This window comes from Barbatula barbatula (assembly GCF_947034865.1).
Source record: "Barbatula barbatula genome assembly, chromosome: 14".
NCBI lineage: Eukaryota > Metazoa > Chordata > Actinopteri > Cypriniformes > Nemacheilidae > Barbatula > Barbatula barbatula.
Genome location: NC_136777.1, coordinates 5,922,352 through 5,948,254, shown reverse-complemented (window position 1 = coordinate 5,948,254; position 25,903 = coordinate 5,922,352). Strand labels below are relative to the sequence as shown.

General features: G+C 39.1%; 1 protein-coding gene across 3 annotated transcripts in view; it reads left to right on the top strand.

The window, feature by feature from the left end:
* macrod2 (mono-ADP ribosylhydrolase 2) overlaps positions 1–25,151 on the top strand; it is a 436,267-nt gene extending 411,116 nt beyond the window's left edge. For 2 of the 3 annotated variants that reach the window (XM_079472325.1, XM_079472324.1), the window contains 9 exons: positions 3,598–3,636; positions 4,725–4,769; positions 7,265–7,330; positions 10,059–10,160; positions 11,991–12,080; positions 16,461–16,529; positions 21,566–21,616; positions 22,497–22,568; positions 23,800–25,151. In XM_079472325.1, the coding sequence (XP_079328451.1) occupies positions 3,598–3,636; positions 4,725–4,769; positions 7,265–7,330; positions 10,059–10,160; positions 11,991–12,080; positions 16,461–16,529; positions 21,566–21,616; positions 22,497–22,568; positions 23,800–23,837 (572 nt within the window). In that variant the 3' untranslated portion in view covers positions 23,838–25,151. The remainder of the gene's footprint in view (positions 1–3,597; positions 3,637–4,724; positions 4,770–7,264; positions 7,331–10,058; positions 10,161–11,990; positions 12,081–16,460; positions 16,530–21,565; positions 21,617–22,496; positions 22,569–23,799) is intronic. The other variant, XM_079472323.1, reaches the window with a different exon arrangement.
* The last annotated feature ends 752 nt before the right edge of the window (positions 25,152–25,903 follow it).

The window sequence follows — 25,903 nt, the reverse complement described above, 5'->3', positions numbered from 1 at the left end:
ACTTCTATGGGGGAGAAACGCTTATCACAAGATTTATCACTTTATCCGTTTAATCAGGACTCGAACTTTGCAGCTAGTGTTCATGACAAGGTTCTTGAGCACTAAATATGTGCTCACCTGGTCATTGTTAAGGTACATCTGACCTTGTTATGCGTTTTAGAAAGTCATCCGGCTCGACTAATCCCAACCCCAGATTCTGGATTACAAGCCACTTTTATCTCCGTTTTTCAGTCGACAGTCAAAAACAATGCAAAACATGGGTATTTTCAGTTTGTTATGGTCAATTCCTAAGGGGAAAATCACTTGCTGCCCTCCATCGGCACTTCGCGCAGGGCGATGATGTGATGTGCAAACAACCTATTGAGGAACAATTATAACACCTATATATTTATCATATTTAAGTTTTAAGTTTAAAATGTTTAAATCCAGGGTCTTTTATTTTGAAAACTGTGATTTATTGGATGTATAAAAACAGTTGTTGCAACAGTAACTGTTGCTGACTGACAGCTGAAGGGGAGGAGTCAATGGATGCTCCGCCCAAGCTGTCTAAATGACGTCATTTGAGATGGATAGTCACTTCAGGGCGGAAGTGCATATAAAGATTTTAGGATTAAATCCATTTTAAGATTATGAAGTCACATTCATTTAAAAAAGAGAATGACCCACATTGATAAGATATTGACAATAAACGCTGTAATATTTCATGATAGAAAATGGTAATTGCACTTTTTTTATTTCACTGGGACTTTAATGTGACCTTTTTGCAACACTTTTTAATCTGTTAGTTTTAATAAACATCAGCCTCTGGGAAATAGAAGATGCCGAGGTTGAGCATAAAAACTGGGACCTAAGTGTTTTAAAGTGTTTGTTTTAAAAACATCCTTGTATTTTATTTGGTAATATATTCTTGTTAAAACAGACAGAGTGCCAACAAAGTAATAAAGATGATACAAACAAAGAGTAGAGAGGAATACAAGATGGTCGAGGTCAAGTACTATGAATCTTCAGTGATGCATTAAGGCCAAGGGTGGGCGACTCTACAATTTCGTATTGTAGAAAGCGGCTTATTTGATTCTAAGTCTTGCACAGCTGGAAACACGGCAGTTAAGCTTAGACCCTCACAGAGGGAGAGAATCAAAAGATTCTGCACTGCTTGAGCTATACGCCGCTCTTAAAACTGGTGGCCAACACACACATACACTGGAGATAGATTCTGGGCTGCTGCGAAGCTCCTGTTGATCGTGACACCCTCATTCACCTTTCTCTCTTATGTCTCATACATTTTTCATGGTGCTGGTTTTCCTCACCACTGTGTTCATTGTGCCTAACTGACAGGAAGTGGAATTTCTCGCTGTGTAAGGGCAGGAAAGGCTCTGACTTTTCTGCTATTTGTTGCTTCTTGAGATCCATCGTAATGTGAATCTAAATGTATGGCATTAGAAGCATTTCTAGATAGCTCGCAAGAGCGTGTCTGCGTAACAGCTGCCTAAATGTACGTGAGCATCCTTATCAGAAAGCATTAGTGTGTGTTTACAAGCACATGTGTGCGTTTGTGAGGGTTTGTTTGAACGCTGTTGCACTACTCCCATCTGCTGGTGGATCAGGGAATTGGCATTGCTTCTTTTAGCAAAATTGCTTTATGATAGTGTAAAATTACAAAAACACAACATATCACAGGATCAATTCTCAAACACATGTTCATATATCGATTTGTCTGCCTTTAGAGTTTGTGCTTAAAGTTTGTTTGCTCGGCTTTGTTTTTGTTTGACAGGAAAGGTTATCAATTTTATGATAAACATAATTATTCCATACTGTGCCGTTTCAGCACAATGTTTCCCCCACAGCCTACACTGAAAAGAATTTTTTTTTGAGCGTTTTTAAGTTTAATTCTGTGCGCACCTCGCTTGTGAAAGTGGCCATTGTGAAAGCACATCATGACCCAAGTAATCTGCTGAGGTATAACAACTCTCAGCTCTGTTCTCTCAGAATAATTTGGTTTTGTATCCAGGTTATAAACAACATCCCTCACAGGCTTACGCGGTGACCACATGACCTCGCATTGAAACAGAGAAGATTTATCATCCCCGTATTTTAGAATCCAATTTATCTTCAGGTTCCTCACAAGAATACCATCAAAACAAGGGCAGATGTCAGGCTTTTAGCTATAAAAGGATGCTATTGCTGTGTGACACAGTAGACAGATGCCCTCTCAGCCTTAACATTTTGGATTTTTATATAATGATATTACAGTTTAGCCGAAAATAATTGTTGTGTTATATTACTTAACTTAATTCCAAACTCTTTGTTTTTCTGTGGAACACAGAATTATGAGAAAAAGACTGAGGGATATTCAACCAAACATGAGAATTATTTCATTATTTACTCATCATGTCATTCCAAACCTGTATGACTTTCTTCTGCAGAACACAAAGGAAGATATTTGGAAGAACGCTGATAACCAAACAATATTAGATGCCATTGACTTTCATTGTATGGACTCAAAACCAACATCTTTTGTGCTCTTCAAAACAAGGCATCTTTGTTGATAATATACAAACATTAAATGTGTTGACGTCCTCATACTGCCTGAGCATGAAGCATCCGTATATTCTGGAACACAGCTTATACAATATGTGGTATACAAAAAGTGGTATCCACACAGCCCACTTGGGAGCTCTCACCTGCATAAAAATGTATCAAGAGGGCAATATATTGAACTTTAGCCCCTGGAGGATGACCCGTGCCCTCAAAATAAAAAACAATTGGCTGTCTTATTGGTTGATCAATACCGAGGGGAAGTCTGGAAGGTCCGGTGGGTGTGAGAACGCATTTGATTGACAGCATCACAACAGGCGAGGGTAAACGACAAACCCCACAATGCCTTTTATTACCGTCCGCCATGTCATATTGTTTTTGTTTTTCCTTTTAAGAACGTGTGGCGAGAAAATAAAATTGCTCAGACATTGCTTAATGGCTATTCTCGCTAGCTTGTTAAAAAGGCAATTATGTCAGGCCATTGTGAGTCGCGGCTGATTATTTGTGTTGGGTCTTCATTTTCCAATTTGTCCTAAACATCAGCTGGGTTGAAGAGAGACAGTCCAGAAGAGTTTTCCCATATCAATGCAGATGAGAGGAGAGAGATGCGCAGGGTTTAAGGAAACTAAACCGTATTCGGTAACTTATTAAACGGGACAAAATGAATGCATAAACGCCTAGATTCAGCCCAGCTCACATAAACCCGCGAGGCCCACTGCAGCAGGCTCTGGGGACTCCTGTTTGGGGTTTGTTGAGATGTATTTAGCTGTCCGCTGGGACTGTGCTTGCTGCAGACTGAAGATAGCGCTAAATTAGTGTAGCGATGAAACTGCCTGTCTGCCAGAAGTATTTTAATTTTGATGTGAAACGTGACTGCGGCAGCAGAACAATCATAATGGCAAACGTATGGACTGTTTTACTGAAATTATTGTTCCAAATACTCCCAAATTTTTGTGTTCTTTTTTTTATATTTTGCTTTGTTTGTTTGCAGGCCTTTAAAAATGCTTGCACATATATACTGGAGCCGTGTGTCATTTATATATGTCTGTTTTGCTTTTGTAGGTGATGTTAAGGAAGACGCCGAGATGATGAGCCAGCCAGGTAGGTCTTTAGTGCGTTGAAAGTTGTTGGACATTTTTTGTCCTGGCATTGACCTACACAAGTATGCTCACCATTTGAAGAGGCAGCAAGTTCAGGTGTCCCCACATCTTGTTATTTGCTGTATTTAGCTTGTCTTATTATCTTATCCCCGCAACATGGGAACAACAGCAATTTCCATTTAGTCATGTAGCAGACGCTTTTATCCAAAGCGACTTACAAATGAGGTAAACATTAGAAGCAATTTGAACAACATAAGGAAAACTAAAAACAGTCAAAACGGGTCTCATATAGCCTTCCACATTATAAATGTATATACAGAGCAACGTTTTTTGGTAAGGATTGAGAGTAGAAAAGAAACTGATGTCAATCGGTCAGGTGTCGACAGAAGAGATGTGTTTTCAGCCAATTCTCAAAAATGGCTACAGAATCAGCAGGTAGATTATTCCACAAATGTGGAACAGATCCAGAGAAAGTACGTGAGAGTGATTTTTTTCCTTTTTGGGGTGGTACAAGACATCGTTGGTTTGCAAAGCGCAGGGATCTGGCAGGCACCTAGGTCTGTATTAGTGAGTGAAGATATGGGGGTGCCAAACCAGCGGTGGTCTTGAAGGCCAAGAGCTGCCGCTGTATTCTTTATCTGCCGACTTAATGAATTCTTAATCTTCTACAACTCGCTGATTGGTTTCTTTTCCTCAGAACAAATCCACTCAGTACCAAGCGATGTCCTGAATTTAAGTAGTTGAAACTCTGCCGACTTTTTTGAAGGTGGGATTAAATAATCCATGCATCGCAATCTCGGTTCTTATATCAAAAACTCACAGAGGTTTGTTTTATCCCCAATGAGGTCCAATAAGAAAAAGCATGACAGTCAAATATCTGCAGGAGTTTTTAATGTTCTTCTCTATAGATGAATGTGTTCTTTCGTTTGAACCCGCCAGCAGTGAGCGTGATCAGATAACAATCATTTTCTGTTTTCTGGGATTAGACACTGCCGTCTGATGAAAGCACCAAATAAAGATTTGCTCTGCTTGATATGTTTTTAAACCCACAAATCTTGTAATTGTTTGGTCTTTTTTTGTCTTCTTCAGAAGAAAACTGTGGGGATGATGTGACGATGGAAAGCCAGAAACAAGGTTTGTCTTTCTGCTTATATTTTTTCACGATTTAATGTGGATTACACTTTTTAAAAATAAAGGTGCTTCATGGTGCCATTGAAGAACCTTTTTTTTAAATGGTACTATAAGGGACCTTTACCATCCAAAGAACTTTTTCAGTTTCACAAAAGCCTCTTTGTGGCAAAAAAAGGTTATTCAGATTATAAAGAGTTAAGAAAGAGATGGTTCTTTGTAGAACCAAAAATGGTTTTTCTATGGCAACCTTTTAAGCACCTTTATTTTAATATCCAAGATCCACTTTAAAGCTCTGTCAGCCATATGCTTCCAGACGGTCATCCTTGGTTTTTGCATGATGCTTTGTCCGTTTATTTTAACCGTCACAAAGGTGTTTCCATCTCGTTCCACTCCGTCAATCCGTCTTTGAAACACCGGAACAGGATTTATGTAAATGCACCTTAAAAACCACCTGCGTTTGGTGTCAGGGTAACCCCTACAATTAGACTCAGGCAACTAGGCTTTCAAACCCCCCAAAAAAGTCGTTTCGCACACCCCTGGAGTTTTCATGCTCCAGAGCGAGAACATTCACCGCTCTTTCCATATCGCGCCATTAGCACAATGAGAAGACGCTGAAGTCGTTGCGCTTCACGCATCATGCTGAATCCGTTCAGAGAGGCATCCTGTTGTCCTTGAACTTGTCTCATTACGGACAGGGAGAGTGGCTGTCAGATGCACTTATTATCGTGACGTTTGTGTGCATGCGTGTAAGCGTGGATGTGAGGGCAAGGGGGGCCGCCTGCTTAATGAGACACCTCGCTCCAATCCACACAAATGTAGAGACAGACATCAGAACATGTGCATCGACAGACACACACCACTGCACACGCTTAAATGATTCTCCAGATCTCAAACACGCACACATGCACCCTCAGAGGCGCTGGCCCTGTGTTTCCTCTGGGAATTCATATAGCATTACAGACGCTTTACGTTCTACTAGAACCAGCCATGATCTGTCCCATCTTTGCCAACGTTAAACTGCGTGAGTGTGACCTTAGACCTATTTGTACAGGACTAGTTTTTCCTTTGTGTTTCACAGGCTTTTTATAAATTCTGTTCATATTAAACACGCCTCTGTTTTTTCTCATGCAAGCTCGGTCAGATTTATGGAGCAGATTGCTTGCCATCCCATTGAAATACCTTTGTCTGAGATTGTCGTATACAATTATTTTTGCGGAAAATATTAAGAGACCATTTTTTGTGAAATACTAATATTTCTCCTAAGTTTGAAATAAAAAAAAATTCTATTTGCATTTATTTGCAGAATATGGAAATACAGTAAAAAATATCAAAGGCGCTCTGTATTTTTTCTGACCTCGAATACTGCAAATATACCATCTCATATTCACTATAACAATAATATTTTTTATGTTACAACCTAGATTGTCATGCTGTCAGTCTTTCTCATTGCCGTTGGATGACTTTGTCACTCATGAGGTTTGATTTTGTTGAAATTCAACAGACACTGGGCTGGAATGGCCACAACACATCTAGAAATGCTGAATAAAGGAAAATTCTGAATGGTCTCCAATTTTTTTCTGCATTTGTAATAGTGTCTTTAAAAGTTAATTAAAAAGTACATAGATCTAAACTACATCCATAAAGTAAATCAAAACCCAGCTATCATATTTTATTAACCGTCTACCCAAACGTCTTTTAGAAAACTTGCTCTTGAATGTAGAGCTCTTAGCAATACAAATCGCATTTGCACACCCGTAAGCCCCGGTTTGTTTTGTTTCTCTTGTCTTTTGATTTACTTTTTCTCTACCAGCATTGACGGCTGTAGCTCCGAGCATTATAAATAGTTTTGTCTCGCCAGGCCGAGGAGGCAAAGCAAATGTTTTGCATTGGACCTAAACCAAGAGGCGGATATACTTGCAATTATGATCCCTGGAGAAAAACAAAACAGAGAGGGCCAGGTGAGACAGAAATGGAGATTGTGCAAAGACAGAGGCTAAATCTGAATTTACCCAAGCTCCGAGCACCTGCAGGGCATGAATCACTTCCCTCCGAGTCTGTACCAGCACGTAGGCATATCTGCATTTTTTATGTTGATGTGCGTTTTCTTGCCCGCTCATGTGTGTTTCTCCGCGTGTGCGGGTGTGTGTTTTGGCGTGCATATAAAAAATGCTGCATATTGTTGGGCAGAAAGCGTCTAAACTCTGCTGATAAAGTGTTTGAATACATTTTTTCCGTCCTTGCGAGACTCTTTCAGAGAGAGACTGAGTAAGATTCATGCCCCGGCAAAATACATCTCATTTCAGCAGGAAAGTAAACCAAGCTTGGAAAATAAACAATTTATCTTCAAAATGAATGACACCCATATTGTTGTCTCCTTTTTTTGGCGTGTGTGTTTGTGTTAGCGCACGTGAGAGAGTTGGTATGTGCATTGCACAGGCTTGTGGGTGTCCAGAAAGTTTATGGGAAAAGTATAATGGTTTTGTTTGTTTGTTTTTAAGATGAAAGTCCAGATGTCAAACCTCTCGAGCAGGGGAACGAAGAGCATGCTCAAGGAGATCCAGAAGGTAGCCATCTTTAATTTGTACGCTTGACACACCTTTTTGTCTATATAAATTCACCTTATCGTACCTTATTCCCAAAACTTTGCCGTGGTTGCCATGCACGATTAACAGCACGCTGTTAGTACTCATGGAATGCCGGTGGTGCACGGCAGAATGCACAGATGAATAAACGAATAAACTTCAGCAGGCGCAATTTAATCGTAGTAAATTTCCCACCTTAGTTATTAAACAGTCTTGACGTCTTGGGTGTAAAATTTTAAATCTCATTTCCCACACTGCAGAAATACATTAACTCCCAAAATTATGAATCCAACAGTAATGGGTTCTTTTCGGAAAGCAAGTTCAGGCAGCCGGTCACCAGGACAAGTCTCCTGCATGATGGAGTCTTAGCATCTCAAAATTAAGCAAGGAGGGCTTCATATAGATCAGGTGGTACGATCACTGGCACACACAAACAGTCAGGATATCCTTTATCCCCAGCACTACGTTGATTATGTGACCGCACGTCTGCGTCCCTCTGAACTGCAACTTCAAACGTCTGCACACAGATGAAGTCAGAGTGGACGCGTATCCTGCTTTGTGTCTTTCAATTTATTGAGTGGGTATACGTGTGTGGGCGAGGGCAAAATGGATGTCTTTTCCTTGTTCCAAATCTTCGTTCCGTTTAAAAAAGAACGAGATGAGATGGGTGGGAGTGAGAGAACCAAACACAAATGAAAGGCATTAGGCTGAAACAGCTGCTCCTGGTTGATGCCGAAATGAAAGCATAATCTGCTAATGTTGATTGATAATTCTTATTTTCTCCATATTAGAATTATTGTTTACGATGCAATGACAATGGTTGACTAAAATAAATATGTACGTTTTCATGCTTTAATAGCCATTTGTAATAAATAAAGTTTGAACGTGTAAGTTTGTTTAAAGTAAAATCCATAAGAGATTCTAAAAGGTCAGATTTAACACGCAGTTTCTGCCAATCTCATGTTAATCTTGAGTACCTATAGAGTAGTATTGCATACTTCGTATCTTCGAAGAGTATTTAGTTTGATCACATTTATAAAAGATAGATACAGCTGTAAGATTACTTTCGAAAACAAAATGGACACGACCCCTTATAAATACTACCATCTTATATCATCATCATCCCAGAACAGCACCCCCAGAGAAACACCATCAGATCAGATTCATTCATCACATATATTTGCTGTGATGGATCGCTGTATCTTTATTCCTGAAGTAGCATGCACACTTCTACACACGATGATCATGCTTGCATTCATTTGTTCCTACCCAGAGTGCACTTGACTGAAAGAACACAGCGAATAATAGAGGTTTAAGCCATGATCATTGCCATTCACACAAATCCTTTAACACACACACACAGAAGAAACACCTGGTGCTTCCAGTCGAGTACCAGAAAGGGATCTCCATCTTCCAGATGTACCCCACCTCCCGGCAGCCGTCACTGATCAATAAAACTCTCCTTCATCAAAGGACTTTCAATGATGTACTCCAGCACTTTAAAGATGACAATCGGAGATTCATATCTGTAATTGGAAGGCAGTGTCTAATGGAAAAATGATGATAACCAACATTTCGATTTTTATAAACTGGTGAAAAACAAGCAAAAGTTTGTTTGTGTGGGTCTTGCACTGTGCAGTTTATGAAATTAAAAATGTCTATTTTGATTATACTTTTTAAGTCTGGATTGAATCCATTAAATCCAGCAACCTCTGTGTGTGTGATTACCTCTTTGGCTTTACGCACTTGAAGCAACAGGATATCTATTGCATTCGAGCGCAATCATTTTTTCACGTTTGTTTGATAATGATAGGTATATTGGTGACTATTTTTGACAGTACAGGAAACAAAACAAGATTGTTTACAATTGGGAGCGGGCAGTGGGGTAACTTAGTTTTGAAAAGTAGTTGGTGGTCCATCCATTGGCTACTCCGCTTTTCGACTCGAGCTCTCACAGTATGTGGTTCCCAAACTGTGATTTGGGGAAGGTCACTGTCTGTTGAAGTGCATTATGATGAAGCCATTTTTATACTGTCCACGATTCTGTAATCGCGGCTCTGTCTTCCACATATATAACTTACGAGTGCGAGCAAAGGGAGATGGTGAGATATCGGCGCATCCTGTGTTTTCCACGAGTTTTAGACGTTAATGGCCCCTAAACAATACACACCTTCCGCAAGCATTTCTTAATTTCTTCTTAAATAGGGGAGGGGACATGTCCCACTTGTTCCGCCCGCAAATTACAACTATGGGAGTGTGGTTTAAAGGTGCTGTGTGTTTTTTGAAGGATCTATTGACAGAAATGCAATATAATATACATGACTATGTCTTCAGAGGTGTATAAAAAAGCGAAAATGTGTCGCATAGAAGCGAAAACGTGTCAGCCACGGTAGCACTCCGAGTGCAATTCGCAACCTCATCACTAGATTCCACAAAATTTCACACATTGGACCTTTAAGTTGGCTGTTAGTATCTTTAAAGAATTTAAAAGCAGTGAGCTCACAGATTTAGTTATGACACTGTTATTGTTCAAGGCACATTGCTCTTTTTTATTTGTTTTTGTTAAAAACTGTCGTTTTTGTCTTTTGCTGCTTTTTTGACATTTTCACTGATATTTTCCAGATGCCTTCTATGAATATATTTATGCCAATTTACTTTTATTTGTATAGCAATTTTACAATGTGTGTGTGTGTTTGTGTTTGGTTTTCAGTGGAGGAGAGTCCCCCAACAAAGAAAAAACTGGAAGAGGGGAACAAGGAGAAAGAAAGAGAGGAGGAGAAGAAAGAAGAGAAGTCGGGTGATCCAGTTGCAGGTAGGATGTACTTATGTCTCAAGCTGTTGAAAAAATCTGGCAATAAACATAAGTTATTAAAAATAAACAATGAGGAACTAGATTTATCAGACATATGTGAATAGAAAGTTAATAGGGGTTAGGATGCAGTATGCTATCGCTCATGACGATCTAAGTTGAAGTTTGGTTTGCGTCAACGCCAGTGCTTTATTTCATTCCTCTTTAATTTGACAAAACAGTTGATAATGCATTAATAATATACTGTATGTCTATGCAGGGATTTGCATGACTGTTATAATATCATATTGCATGTTTATGATGTATAATCATCGCTTTTAAGATCTAAGTTCTGGTTCCAGCATTTGTATCCATCACACTTCAAACACGTCCTAAAGTTTGATATTGGGGATCTGTTTTTTTCTCTCTGACTGATGAGAGAAGTATGGATGTATAGATTGCTCTGAATTCTCTAAAAGTCTAATTAGCAAGATTTCTTTCATGCATTCTGGTGCGCGCAGCCGTGTACCCACTTAATATGCACCTAATTATCATAGCGACACGGATCAAAGATACGAGTTGGTAAACTAAATTAATGCAGAATGACAAAAAAGTCTATCAGCGAGTGTCTAATAGACTGCATGTCTTTTTTTCATTGCTAAAGGAATTATGATGGCACTTGCGGTCATGGCATTTTAAAAAGAATAATCAAACAAAATATGATAATGCTTTCAAGGTCATTTAAATGAAAATGAGATCTGTTCCACTCAAATTCGCAGGGGTAGCTCATTACATTAACTATGGACATGATCCACAAAGTTTGTCAACCAGAAGGTGTCCAGATATTTTCTCTCAAATGTGATTCATAAATTGTAAATGTGTTGTGAATATAAAAAATAGCATAAGGTTTTTCCTTATATTTTGTAAGAAATTTCACTTTCAACATGATGTTTTGTTATCTGCTAAATTGACATTTAGAATCATTCCAAAGTCATTTCTGGCTCCTAATGAAGGATTTGAGAGCTTGGAAGGCCAGAGTTTGGCAACAAGAATGGAAGGCCATAGTGTTGGAAACAGACATTCTCCTTAGAAAAAGCATTTTATATTTGGATCGAGTGTTTTTGGTTGGTAGTTTTATATGTGTTTGCATGTTGAAAATGTAATTTTCAGAAATAACGTTGTAAGCATCTCCAGGGTCCGTTTTGATGTCTGGTTAGCAACATAGATGCCAAGTCAATTTCTCTCAACTGATCATGAAATATTTTAGTAGAGTTAGTCACATCGGACAGTTTTTGTTTTCCCAGTGAGCAGAGTTTTGTCATTTTTTAACCAAAAAACATTTTTTTTACTTTAACTGGTTGACTTATCTAAAGGCTGTGTATGTTTGTTAGCAGCGCACAGTACTTACATCTTTGTTTGTATATGATGCACAATATAAGTTTGTATGACTATTTTATTCAATGTTTAGTTTATGCTCTTTTTCAAATTAAATTTAGATAAAAAATATTTTAAGGATTAATACAGAATCATTTAAAAAGAACAGCAACGCATCAGTGTGTGCGTGTGTACGCGTGCAAGCTTAAGCAACAGATGAGTATCATCAAGGCATCAGATGAGCTTGTTCACCCCTCACTCTCTGGGCAGGGCTTCAAATTTGTCTCGGAGACCCATTATGGAAAATGATAACGGTAATCTCACTTACTTTCGGATCTTAATAGGAGAAGTATTGAATAAATGGGTGAATTAGGAATAAAGCTTTTTGAGAAGTGCTTCTTTCTCAAAAATACATATTTAATTTGTTTTATTTTAGATGTATTATATTTTAATAGATTAACATCATTTTTTTATGTAAAGCTGAGGATGACTGCCCTGGAAAGACAGATGACAGCCCTGGAAAGAAGATGAAAACTGGCCCGACTGACGCAGAAGGAAAACAAAGGAAAGGTAAGACCTGTATCATCACTTCAACAAGGAAAGAGAGAGAGAGAGAGAGAGCAGATGTATAGGTACACAGTGACATGTTTGGGATGTGTTCATTCAATTATACTCACTATTTGTGTACAAAGCTTGACTAAACCGTTATGTACACACATAATGATAACACTTCTAATTTCGACACAAGCGGCAGACTAATACACACGCACTCACTGGTACCAGATGTTAAACACGTAGAATGTGGGATTGATACAACATTTAAGCGTTGAAGCAAAGCTTAACACTTTACCATAAGGTGCTTTTAACAAAAACACAAATTTCCTTCTATAACACCTTTAATTTATGTTCCTGAATGCTGTCAGCACATGGTCATTAGGGTACCGCTGTCACCTTTAAACTTGCACTCCATATTTTTTTTCCTCATTAAAAGTTTTACTTCTTAAGAAATGAACGCTTGTCATGAAAATGTGGCTATGGAATTAGCGTCACTACCTTAAGAAATGAAGACTTACTTTAAATATTAACTAGACATTTGCTCGGTAAAGTTTGCATTATAAACTTTAGTATTTCTGTTTTCAAAATGAAACTCACGTCCGACCTATTCAGACGATTTTCCCTTCAAAAGGCCTGTGCCGTTGCCTCCAAAAGTTTGTAAACATCCATAAATTAAGCAAAGTTCTCGTAGCCCGAAGCTACCTATGAATAAGTCTGGCTTCGCTAATGGAGGCAGTTTTTTTCTTCGGCCGAGGTGTATTGCGTGCCCCGCAGTGGGAGTCAATATCGCCTCTTCGCCTGCGTGCAGGTGAGATTTACTGCGAGGGCCGCTGAGCCTCATCGCCTCCAATCCAATCAGAGTTTGTCTTCTCGTCTCTCACCGCCTGATGTTTCGTTTTTTACAACCGGAGTTCGGCCTGTTTCTACATGTCACTTTTTGATTACACTTTGCAAATTGCAAGTCTTCTTTTGCCTGATTAAATCTGATATTACTTTGGTGATGTGAAGTGAACACAGTGTGTTCTTTCCTCACTTGCGTTGTGTAACACCAGAGGACACAAGAGGGGGAAATTACACAAATGTAAGTAAAGGTGAGGATGCATACATACATACATGGTGTTCGGAGTTGCGTTCGGAAAGATATTTCCGTATGCATCAAATGACAGTCTGCGTTTCAGAATTTACAATCAAGCCGTGAATGTGTGAGAAAAAATACTTAAGATCACTAAAACACACTTCTTGTTCTCAAACACAGTGGGCTATAAGTGTTTCTCAGCACGAAAGACAGCTCAGAAAGGTTTCCTTTTAGACTCCTCTTATCTTCTATCATGTCCTGGTTAGGCTGAAATGTGGAGGAGGTCGCCAAGTTTAACTCTTGGACTTCAATGTTCATCATGTTATGTGCCATCTACTCTCTGAGCTGTTCTTTTTCCTCTCCAACAAAGAATCTGAATTCACTCAAGAAATCATCAAAAGAAAACATTGTTTATTTAAGTTCTGCGCTCACTTATTTATTTGTTTACTTCTTCAAGCTACACCCCCCGGATTATTGGTGTAATGTTGCCTGGTTTTCAATCTCCTGGGCTTTTGTTTTCACACGTATTAACTATTGATCGCAGCCAAGTTTTCAAAAGTGCGATTGTGATGCCATTCTAGTCGTTTCCAGTCTCCGAGCGAATGAGGCCCAGAGGTAGAAACCACGCAGTATGTGCCGTGGCCATCTGTTGGTTTTGCTGAAGTCCTGTGCACTTCTCAATTCTCAGATCAGTGGAAAACAATGGAGACTGCTTATGCTGACTGCTAATATTTGGTTCTTGTGAAACATCGATAATGCAAACGAGAAGGAAAATGTCCTCCTTTGTTTCCAATGTGCATTGTTTGTTTACGCCAAGGGTTGTACTAAAATGAATAATTATCCATTTTCTATGAACTGATGTAAAATTTGGGTCTTGTTTTATTTTCTTCTTTTATATTTTCTCAATTTCCTTTTTTGTAAAATATTGTAACACTTTTCGATTTTGCTACGTCAGAGCCAAGGGCTCTTTTAGTTCAACCAAAATTGGAATGGCAAAGCTTTTAAAATGTTCCTCCTTTGTTTTCAAATGCCTTTGCGATGCTGCGTTTTCAGTGGCCTATACTTTTATTATTCAGTCTGCAGACAATTGTGTTTGTGTTTTCTCATTTAAAATTGCAGATTTAAATACATCACTAAAAACAAAAGTCTTCGTCTCCCAAACATCTTCTGCATGTTGCCAAACAGGACACATGAATCACACAAGGACTTTATTTCTAGAAGAACCTGCCGGTAAGGTCAGGCATCCTTTCTGATTTTTCTCTCGACTCACCACTGCCGGGTGCCTCCTCTGGTCCACCAGTCGTGAGGTTTCACACGAGGCGAAACAGGTGGAGCCAACAGCTTTTTTAATTGGCTGTTTATATGCAGCTTCTCCTGTCCTGCTTGTGTGCCAGGAGAGATTGTAGATGTGACTGCGAGCTCCGAGAGTTTCCGTCAGCCTGTGGCTAGAGTCTATCACAGCACAATTAACTATTGCCCTGGGACTGTATATCTCAATGGTGCTTGGAGGAACCAGACATTAACCAAACTTTCAGCGGAAAAGCTAACATTCTTCCGTTGTGACTGCATAATGCCCCAATACTGTCCTCACATTTAGCTCATTAAAAACCACAAGAGCAACAGGTTTCATACCTTTGCGTCTTTGTGACTTTGTAGCAAGCACACATTCTGCTAATACATTGAGCTCTGGTTCCCATGTAAGAGATGCAGGTTCAATTCCAATACTGAAAAAGGTATTTGTTGTGATGAAAACAGAGAAAGATATTTGGAAGAATGCTTGTAACCAAACAGTTCTTGGCCACCATTGAGTACCATAGTAGGTAAAATTGCTTTGTAAATTTCTTTCTGAAGATATTTTGAAGAATGTAGGAAAGCAAACAGTTCTAGGACACGTTCCACTAATCAATGTTGGCCAAGCACTGTTTGGTTACAAGCAGTCGTCCAAATCTATTTTTCTGTGTCCATCAGAACGAAGAAATTTATACAACTGGACTTGGTGGACTGTCCCTTTATTTTAAGTTAATTTGTTTTCTTGTTTATCTTAGGTCACATTTCTTGATTTAAGAATTTTAAACAAAACAAAACAAAAATGCTTATTAAGAAATACATTTTTGCAGTGCAGACCCCCCCAACCCCCTCAATACATAGAGCGCCGAAGACATTTTGTCTCCTCTGGTTTTGGCAAATTGTGTTAAATGACATCAGCAATTTGAGGTACGGAAGAACGGGGCACTGGTGTGGTGGAAACACAGCCACACACAACAGCTTTCGGGTAGAGGCGGAATGACGTGTTTGTGGGGGCCGAGATTCGTTAGCCACCATTGTATGAATTCGCACACAAATAGCCACCACAACCATCTGCTGATGGACCGTGAACTTCAAACACACCTGATCTAACTGTCATTTGTTACCCAGGAGAGGACCCAGAATGCATTGTGGCTGCTTTCCATTATGTAGTCACCTTTGGCCCACAACCCTGTTAGCATCAAAGGGGGGGAATGTTGCAGAATAGGAGCCCTGCTCAAATAGGCTGGAAGGAGCTCAGCACTCACAGCACAGCTTTGAAGATCTTCTTTTGATCAGCCAGCTCGTCCCTCCCACCACCCTCCAGATGGGGGAGCCGGGGAGGGTGCGGGTAATATGGAGGCAGGGAAAATCACAGCGAAAGTGAAGAGTGCTGAGACAGAGGCTGCAGAGCTTATGCATGATAATGGGAGTCTTGTTTTGCTCATGCTTATTCATTTTAGACCTCGCTCACCAACGCACTCTCTCTTTTTCTCACACCTTTCAAAGGCATACGAAATCCATTAAAAAGTCACTGGGAATTTAGGCAGTTTAATGCATATTAAATGAAAGGAAATAGTGAGAAAACTGTTTGGTAAATCTTCAGAGGATACAAAGCGTTTGGCAGGGACTGGAAGCTGTGGAGCATGCTTGCTTTCAATGTTGTTGATGGATAATTCACACGAAAAGGAAAATTCTGTCATCATTTTCTCACCCTCGTTCCAAACCGGTATGACTTTCTTTCTTCTGCAGAACACAAAAGAAGATATTTTGAAGAATGTTGGGAACCGAACAACATTGGTCCCATTGACTTTCATTGTATGGACACAAAACCAGACATTTCTCAAAATATCTTCTTTTGTCTGTAGCAAGAAAGTGACACGGGGTGAATAAATGACAGAATCTTTATTTTCGAGTGAACTATTCCTTGAAAGACCATATCAAGTAATATCAAGCCATGTACAATAATTGTATTCACTTGGCTTTACATTGTTTTATAACACAATTGAATTCTTTACTTTCCTTTGTAACAACAGGCTCAACTAAGAGTGCAGATCCCAAGAAGGGTACTGGTCAAGGTGGTGACGTTCCCATGGATGTCCAAGGTACGTTCTAAATCACTCGGTCTATCCTTTGCACGGCAAACTTCATTTCACATGTCTTTACATGTTTATGTAGTAATGGTGATGATCACGACGGATGGTGTTGCATCAGTAGCAACCAGAAGCTTTTGAACGTTTGGTTACTCTCAAAGTAGAGAATATTTCAGCATATTGTTATTTACTCAACTTTGTATTCCGATAAATCTTTTCCTAGAATTCACAAGGTCTAAAGGTGCTCGTGAACAAAGTTTTGCATTCTATTTTCCACTTCCGCTCATGCGCGTCTTGTGCTGAGACACCGGTGGTGGGTCGGGTTCAGACCACACATTATGCAGAGTCACTTGTTAAACGTTTGGAGCAGGCCTTGTTACCTCTGACAGCTGCGTTTAGCCGCTCTCGAGGTCATGGCAAAGGGGGCGCCCTCTTTTCTAGCATCATTTAAATCCTTTCTCTCAGTTTTGTATTTTTATAATAGCTATTCCTTTCGGTAGTTAGTGTCATTCCTGTATCATTTCAGGTTGAGAAGAACAAAGCAGGAGAATTTTTTCACCCCGTAAACGCTTGCTTTTACGGTCCACAGAGGGTTTTTAAATTAAGCTCATGCTGTCATTACCGGCTGAAAACGCAGTTTTACACTCGCATTACATGATGAGTTATTAGAATGGCCATATGGTTTCCATACGGATAAGGCGGGTAAGGTGAGTCTGAGCGTCACTCCCTCCACCGCTAAAAGTGTTTTACTCATCTACAGCAAGCTTCAATTCAGCGCTTTCAGTGTAACCCTTAAACCAAGTGATCCCATGTTGTCTTTTATATCTTTTAAAAAGATTTTTTCAAGGCATGCCCCTCTTGGCCCGAAAGAACTGAATGCTTTTCAGACCCTGGAGAGCCGGGTCCTTTGGACCTTCTCCTCACACAATGGCAGCTTTGCAAAGCACATCGTGTAACATTAGGCAAACGCGGCCAGAGATACAATGCCACTTGGGTCTGTCAAAGCCCTCCGTCATACCCCCACCCATTTATTTTTCTCATGCTTTGAGAGGATTGAATGCAGATGAGAGGAACCACTTGGCTTTTCATGGAGGAACGTGCGTGAGATGGATCGGTGGTATTTACACTCGAGTCCTCCCAGCTGGGTTTGTTTCGACTCAATACCTTTTAATTGGCTCTAATTGTCTGAAGCTTCAGCGTCACACAGCAAACATAACGCCAAGTGCCTGCCTTTCTCTTCCTCTTCTCAGCGTTGTTCCAGAGAAAGTATATGCCTGCCCTCGCTCGGCAACCTTTGAATATTTACACATGAAAATTAAGTTTGCTCTTCACATTTAGCACTTCATTAGCTCTCATGGTCTGGCTCTTTGAAAAGGTTGCCCGATGTTGTTTCACTTGAATAGGCTTGGAATTACATTAACGTATGTTTTAATGATGAGCTCAACTCTACTGTTACCACATACAAAACATTACAAAAGCCTTTCTTTGTTTCAGTAAGTTCTAAAATTCAACCATTTACAGACAGAATGCGATACTTGTTAGGTGAGCTCTTAGACCACCCCGAGATCCCTTGCTTTAGTATGATATCACACACTTTGATACACAGTTTGATTCATTTTATTATCTCCACAATACCTGAGATATTGACCCTGAGAAGATTATTCTTTTCACTTGTGATCTATTGAGTGGTTTTACCCAACAATTGGCCCACAACCTCTCGTGAGCGTGCGGATGGCCGTAAGGCTTGTTCTCTTATTCGCCATTCAGTCAGGTTATTTTCCATTAACCTCCTGAGCGACATGTGAAAACTGATGTTGGGGGTGCTTTTGTGAGTCAGTGGTTCGATTACATCGGGCCCTCGGCCCAGTTAGGACAGGTTTATTGGTTTGCCTTGAGGTTGGCTTTGAGCCGCGGGTCTGCTGTAAGAGTGGAAGGGCCTTGAGAACCCAAACAATTCAGGAGCAGGAAAAAGGTTGTTGTGGTTTTTTTAATTTAATGACTGGAGAAGCATTCACTGTGGTGATAAACACTGCAAGGACCTTGACTGAGAACTCTGTTCAGACTGCTCGGATGACTGGCCTTCTTTAAAGAATTTTAAATCAAGTCTGGTTGCATTTGCTGAAATTCATCCAGAAATTTTCGCTTAGTCAGACTTTTGTGTTCGTTGGTTTCAAGAGGCGTTGGAACATTTTCTTAGATGTGCACTTTGCTATTGGTCCTACTTCAGAAGTATTTCTTAATTTTTCATTTACAAAGAAGAAAACGCTAGTTGCTAATACTAATACCTATATACACAAGTAACGGGCCTGTGCTTTTTACACGGAAGATACTTTTTTTTACAATAATTAAATATGGCAAATAGTACTTTACTATTGGTAACCAGATCTTTATTAATGTTTTGGCCCACCCGACAAACCAACAAAACAGTTTAGGTCCGTAGTGAGCAAACATCTCAGATCGGTTTCTTGAACTAGTGTCTGCCATTGGTGTTTATCTCTAATGTCATTGTCGAATTCAGCCCCTGAGGGGGGCAACAGAAAGATGTTGACACTTGCCTGACACATCCAGCCATTATTTGTGTGGCACATTCGATTTATGCTGACTAACAATAGACCCACAAGCCCCTCACAATCTCTAGAGCGAATGGATGGTGGAGTATCTAATTTTCTGCTTGTCTGAATATGAATATGACTTACGTCTGCCCCCAACCTTTCCCCACACACACACACACGCCTCCCTCCTTTGCTTGATTCAGCTCGGCTTCCGGATGTCTTCTGATGCCTGCCGAAGATTGGAGACATACAGTACAACCCACACGATGATATTATCATAAACTTTCATTATGGCTAAGCGCAGTTAATTTCAAGAAAAGCATATGAAGCAAAAGTTAGATTTATCAAAAGTAGAATACTCAATCCTTGAGTCCACTCAACCGATGTTCAGAAGGGAGTGAACCACCTGAGTGTCCAATAGACTGCTGTCAAGTGAATCAGGATGAATAATGTTATGTTTTTGGCCACTTGAATAAATTAATAATACACAGTATATACATTAATATACAGTATTATTATACATTTTATTCTTAGTTTAAAATCGCAAAATATGCACAGTACACAGACAGTATTACGCTGATAAATGTTCATTTTTTTATGTTATCGGCCGATACCGATATAGACGATGATCTATTGTGCATCTCTATTATATATATTCTTTATTGTCATGAAAATATCTAAGGAGGCTTGAAAAACAGCGATAGAAAGATGCCCTTAGGCATTTCGATTAAATTATAGTATAGTATTGTAGCATTTTAGTAAACTAGTAACTATAAACTCTAATTATCGTGATATTTTATAAACAGTACACTGTATATGTTATGGCTTTGACGTTTTTTCATATAAACCATTATCTCAGAGTCCCGAAATCAATCTTTTGCGTTCTGAGTAGAGAAACTTGTCTCTCCCATTTTTAGAGAAGAGGGTCTAGATGCGGTCCACTTTTCCTGCTTGACAGCACCTCTGTTGCTACTTTATTTGTTCACGGGATGTCAGACTCTCCTCCCAACAGACAGAACTCCTACTGTTGTCGGTTCTAAATAAGAAAGCTGACAAATTTCTACTCCATCTACTGACGTACTGGGCAGCAGTTGGAAGCAAGAACAGGCATTGATTGAAATTCTAGGTTTCTCTTTTTTTTCAAAGTCTGGTTTGTTGTGTTTTGATCAGCGTTGCTTATTAGGAGCCGATAGTGGCAGAGCTCCCGCTCAGCGCTGACATTATTACATGGAAAGAGAGAGCGACAGCACATCATAAGGGAAGCAAGGTCTCAATTCAGCACACGAGTGGCGGCCTTAACTTTCTCATGTTGGTGCCTGTCCATGTGTTTTAAATGCGACCCTGCGCTCTGAATAACTGACAGCATTACATATATACATGTATGTTAAAGTCAGAATCTATGTGTGCATGCTCTCTCTGTATGGTGTGACTGTTTGTTTACTTCAATTCGCTCTTCGAGAAGGAACACGAATAAAACACGCGACAGAGACTTTCTTCCAGAAGTGGGCAGTAATGGAAAGACGCTTTTGAATCGTATTGCGCTCGGTTTCAATTTCTCCATGTACGGTGCCTCGAGACTAGAATGAAATGAAATCATGGTGTTGGCGGTAACCCATGCTCTGCTATTTCACCTTTCCTCATCCAAGTTTTCAGCTCCTGCTTCTTCAATGAAAAGACTTTTTACGTATGGAACACAAATCCATCACTTATGTCGTGCACCGTTAAATTGGTAGAATTTCGGGGAAGAGCAAAGCGTTTAGGTAGCTGTCATTCTGAAAGGTTGCATTAAGACCCCAGTTTGCAGTTGTTGAAACATTGCCACCATAACCCATGGAATTATTTCTCTTCGGAGCTGCTGATGAGAAATGCCTAAACATTGTGTGGCATCGCAGTTAGGACAGAGGTCTTGTCGTTGTTGTGCCAGTGTGGTGATACTCCATAAGATGTGCTGGTATGATGTTTGTAAAATGAAGGGAAATATTGTTATGCTGCAGACAGACTGTATGGAGTGTGGTGACTATCTGCAGCGCTGGGTAAAGCAGTTGGGTTCGTTTGCATCATCCATGGATTTGCCGCAGGAAGGAGATTATGTCATGCTGTGGTTTGTTTTGTTATTTAGGCATTGAGAGAGAGAGAGAGCGAGAGAGAGAGAGTTAGAATTCATTTGAGAGTGAGCTTCACTGATATAGACTGAAGGCAGTTTGAAATAAATTTTAAATGCCTCATTTTTTTGAGCCTCTTTAAGGGCGAGAGACTTTATACAAGGATATTTTGGATAATTTGTATCTTCAAATATTATGCATATGCGTGTACCAAAGAACCCATGGCAATGAAATGATCTCTCTTAAAAATAGCTGTTTAAACATAATACATTTAATGTGGTGTGGTGTAGAGGTTAAATATGTTACTCTAATAATTGGAAAACCTTTCTTGATCAGTTCATTTAGTACTCAACATTTCTCTTACTATTCTTAAACTTTATTTTTGTTTATTTAGATGGTGATAAAAGTGAGGTCAAAGAAGCCAAGGAGAGCACCAGCACTAAAGGTAAACACAGATGTGTCAATTGTTTCTTTATTTGTTCACTTTAGCCACTTACAGCCGTGGAAAAAGAATTCGAATTATTTTCAGTTTTTCTGAATGTACTCTTTATAGGTATGTGTTTAAGTGTTTGTTTTATTCTGTAAATTACTAATACGATTATTGTCAAATAAAAAAAATGCATTTATTAGCAGAAAAGGAAAATTGGAGAAACAGAAAAAAAAATGTCAAACCTCAAATACTGCAAAGAAAACAAGTTCATATTCACTTTTCATAACATGTGTACATTTGTTTAGGAAAAGTAAAAAAAGATTTGTGATAACCTCGATTTTTATGTGTCTTGTTATGCTGTCAGTCTTTCACATTGCTCTTGGATGACTTTGTCACTTCTGAGGTTTGATTTTGTGGAAATTCAACAGACATCGAATGGCCACAATACATCTAGAGATGCTGATTAAATGAAACTTTGCCGATTAAATGAGACAAATGTGTCTTCCGCGGCTGTATGTATACAAACATTTAGAGGGGACAATAAAAGACAGGGGAATATTGCTGTATATCACTGTATAAACCAAATTCAAACGCACCATTGCCTGTGCGTGAAGAAAGACCACCAGCAAGTGCTTGGTTTATTAATTATGCAGAAAAAAAGACGTACAGGTGTATCTGCTCCATCTGAACTTTGCAATGTGATGTGTTCTGTTGAAGTCTCTTTTGCCTGGGGCGTAGCCTTTAGCACCCACTGCATTTATTCCAGATAGGAAAGGCAGAGTATCCAATAAGATGTCAGCCAGTGGATTCTTACTTTGTATTCCTTTGCTCAGCTCTGATCTTGAGTTCCTCTTCTTCCTGTCTCACTCTCTCTCCCTTTCATTCTCTTTTTTAGATGATATGAAAGTCCAGGACAAGAGCTCACAAGAGTCTGAATCAGCTCCAACAGAGAGCAGTCAGTCCAAAGGTAAAACGAAGAAATCAATAATCGCAGAGGAAACAATAAGAAAACACACACACTTGTCATCTTCACTGTGTGTCCTGTTTATTTTACTCAAAGCTCCCAATTTTAGCTTTATATTGGATCGTTCACTTTCATTGTATGAAAAAGGAGCAGCGTCAGAATGTTGCACAGTAGATACAATTTGTATTTGTTTGGAACAACATGATGGTTTGTGACACATAGGGTTGTATTTATTCTCAATTCTCTTAGTATCAACATCAGCTAACATTAACTAACAATAAACAATCTTGCATTTTATATTTTAGGTTTACTGATTGTTATGTTATACAAACTTTATCGTCCAAAATAAGGAATCATGCTTGAAACTTTTTACAATAAGCGCAAATGACAACTGTATGACATTTTTTGCTTCTATTCACCAGAAGATGATGATTCACTTAGTGTGAAGATATATATGAAAACATATATAAAAGAAATCTAAACACGTCAGTCTTCAGCCAGCAATCGGCACTGCCTTACCCACAACTCCATGACTTCCTTTATCTGATTCACTTTCCCTCTGCCGATCTGGAACTGTGGAGTGACCCTGATTTTTCAGAGTAAACGTGTTGGCATGCTTCCTTAAATTGAGTTTGATGAATTACCCACATGCCCACCTTACGGACATTAATAAATCAAATACAAAGCGTGTGTGATCGGAGCGCAGAGATGACGCAGCGCGAGAAAGCTGATAAATCATGTGTGATAAGAGTTTTGCTGCGCTGTCATTTCAGGAACCCCGGGGTCAGCTTTCCTCTTAGGGCCTCACATACAAACTCCCAGCATGCCATTTATATTCATTCCCCCATGCATTTGACAGGAAAATATTTAGTACAGGATCTTTACGCCACAGTGTATTTATACAAACAAAGGCACACCTACTTAAATAAACGCACATCGAGGTCGGGTTTTATGTCATTTAATTAAAGAAGATGTATATCAGCATAAAAGCAACATTAAGCAGCGTTTGCATCCCACATGAGAAGTCTGGCATATTTAAGAAATATAGGACAGGACTTGATCAATTTAAAAGTGATTGAATTGTGAAAATGGAAAGGAATTTCTAAAATGAGAGACCAAGCACATCATAACAATATATATGTCAGTTTATTAATTTATTTCCTGGTTATTTGCTTTCTCGCAGAGAACATGTCAATTCTGGATGTTGGTTAACATGTACTTTGCTTCCTCCAAGATGGCCAAGACGAGAACAGCGCACAGAGAAAAGAATGAAACGACAATCAGCCTCATAGGAGCGAGTGCCGGCAAACTGTGTGAAGGCAAACATCACACCAATTTTGTCCCACGCCAGGGAGTCGCCCACAAACACTGGGAGAAGATACAACCCCCATTTCATTCACATCCCTTCTATTCAACCTGTCTTTCTTTACGCCATATAAATGATAAATCAAATATATAGGTATATAAAATGGAACAAGTGAGAGTTTGAACATATCAGAGCGAGTGCAGGGGTCATAGAGTCGGAGGAGCTACTATACCTCACTAACAAGCTGCTTGATCAATATTTTTTCAATGAGGCATCCTGGTGCTGGATCTGAACTGATTTAAATTAGATTGTTTTAAAACGCGTCTTAAAATCATCCTGATGCTTTTATTTAAGCCCTGATTTGTAAAGCCACGGCTGAATTTTCCATCCAACTCTTAATGCAAAATTCAGACCAAATATGATCAGATTCTATAGTCCTGTGAATAACACTAAATGTCTATTTGTGCTTGAGTGTGCGTGTGTGTGTGCATAGACAAGCCAATGATGTCACTTTAAAGAGGTTTCACTTTGTTTGTGAGCTTAGGAACCAAGTGTGAAGACAAATCTCACATCAAGTGGTGGTATTTGGACACCACCTGCACGCTATCGACAAGTCCTCAACTTCACCAGAGGTGCACAATTGTTTGAAACGTCACGCTCGCGGAGCTTCCCCTTTCAACGTCACACATGAACATCGGTCACGTTTCCTCTCCAAAGCTGCTCTGATTTCTGCGAATGGCTGTTTTAAAAAGGCAAACCTCGGTTGTGTCAGATCGATGTGCCCGTTTTTGACGAGTGTGCTAACAGATTAATTCACTCATGGTGTATCTAGATGCATGCCATTGTTAAAAATGTTTTTGCTTTGCAGTTCATTCCCTCGTTCTCTGTCTCTCCCCAGCTCTTCCATCTCACTTGCGAGCTCTCAGTATTTTTTTTGCGTCTCCAAAACATAATCTGCCTTATTTTTTGACACACATAGTAAATGATCACAAAAACATGACAAAGTGTGTGGCTTCTTTGAATTAATTCAATTCTACGTGGTGATGAGTGATATATTTGTTTCATTTAAACATTGCGTTTTTGTCTTTGATAGTTTTTTTGATTTCATTTAAAATCTTCATGCATTTTGGTTGATTAAAAAAACGATGTATTCAAAAGATTAATTTGCTCCTTTAAATGGTGCCATACTTGTATATCAGATTAACTCCTGCCTTCATTCTTTGATGTTTGCTTTGCTATCAAGTAACTATGAATAAAGTTATCAAGTTGTTTCCCTGGGAATGATGTCTTTGTGTTTAATGATAAAACCCTATTAAGCAGATCATTCCAGAATGTTTAAAAATCGTGCTGAGATTAAATATGACTGGATAGCTTTTGGTTTTGTCAATGGTTAGTTTTAATGTTTCTAAGCCTATGCTATGTATGTACAGACATATGTTTGCACGTGGCCACTATGCATTCTAATATCTTTTTAATACTGAAATTCAATCCGAAAAACGACAAATCCAGCCAATCAGCAGAAAGCATATGCTAGCAAACCCTGAACATTTTAAGTAGTGTACAACATGAATGAAAAAAGAAGTTTGAAATGATGTTTGGTAAAAATACAAAAGAAACGCTATTCACCATGTGATGGGTTTAAAATCCCAGGTAAGGTTTTCAATTAATCATGTTTAAAAAAAAGGAGAATCACTTTTTTGGGGGGTTTAGAACCAACCAACAAACAGCGTCTCCATCCCATATTTGGAATTGTCTTAATCAAATCCAAACCATTTGTCTTTGTTCTAGACATCTCTGTTTTAATTTCATTTTATATCCTGTACATATTGGTATTGCCGTTCACTGTAAAAAAAATATTTCACCTTTGATATTTCTTGTTTTTTATATTTTTTTTATAAATATCTTTATTTCTTTTTAGTTGAATTTACATTTACATTGTCAGAAACCCTTTAATCCAAAGCGCTTTACAAAGAGATCAGAAAGCAATATGCGATATGTCATACAGGAGCAATAATACAATAGGTGCTAATGC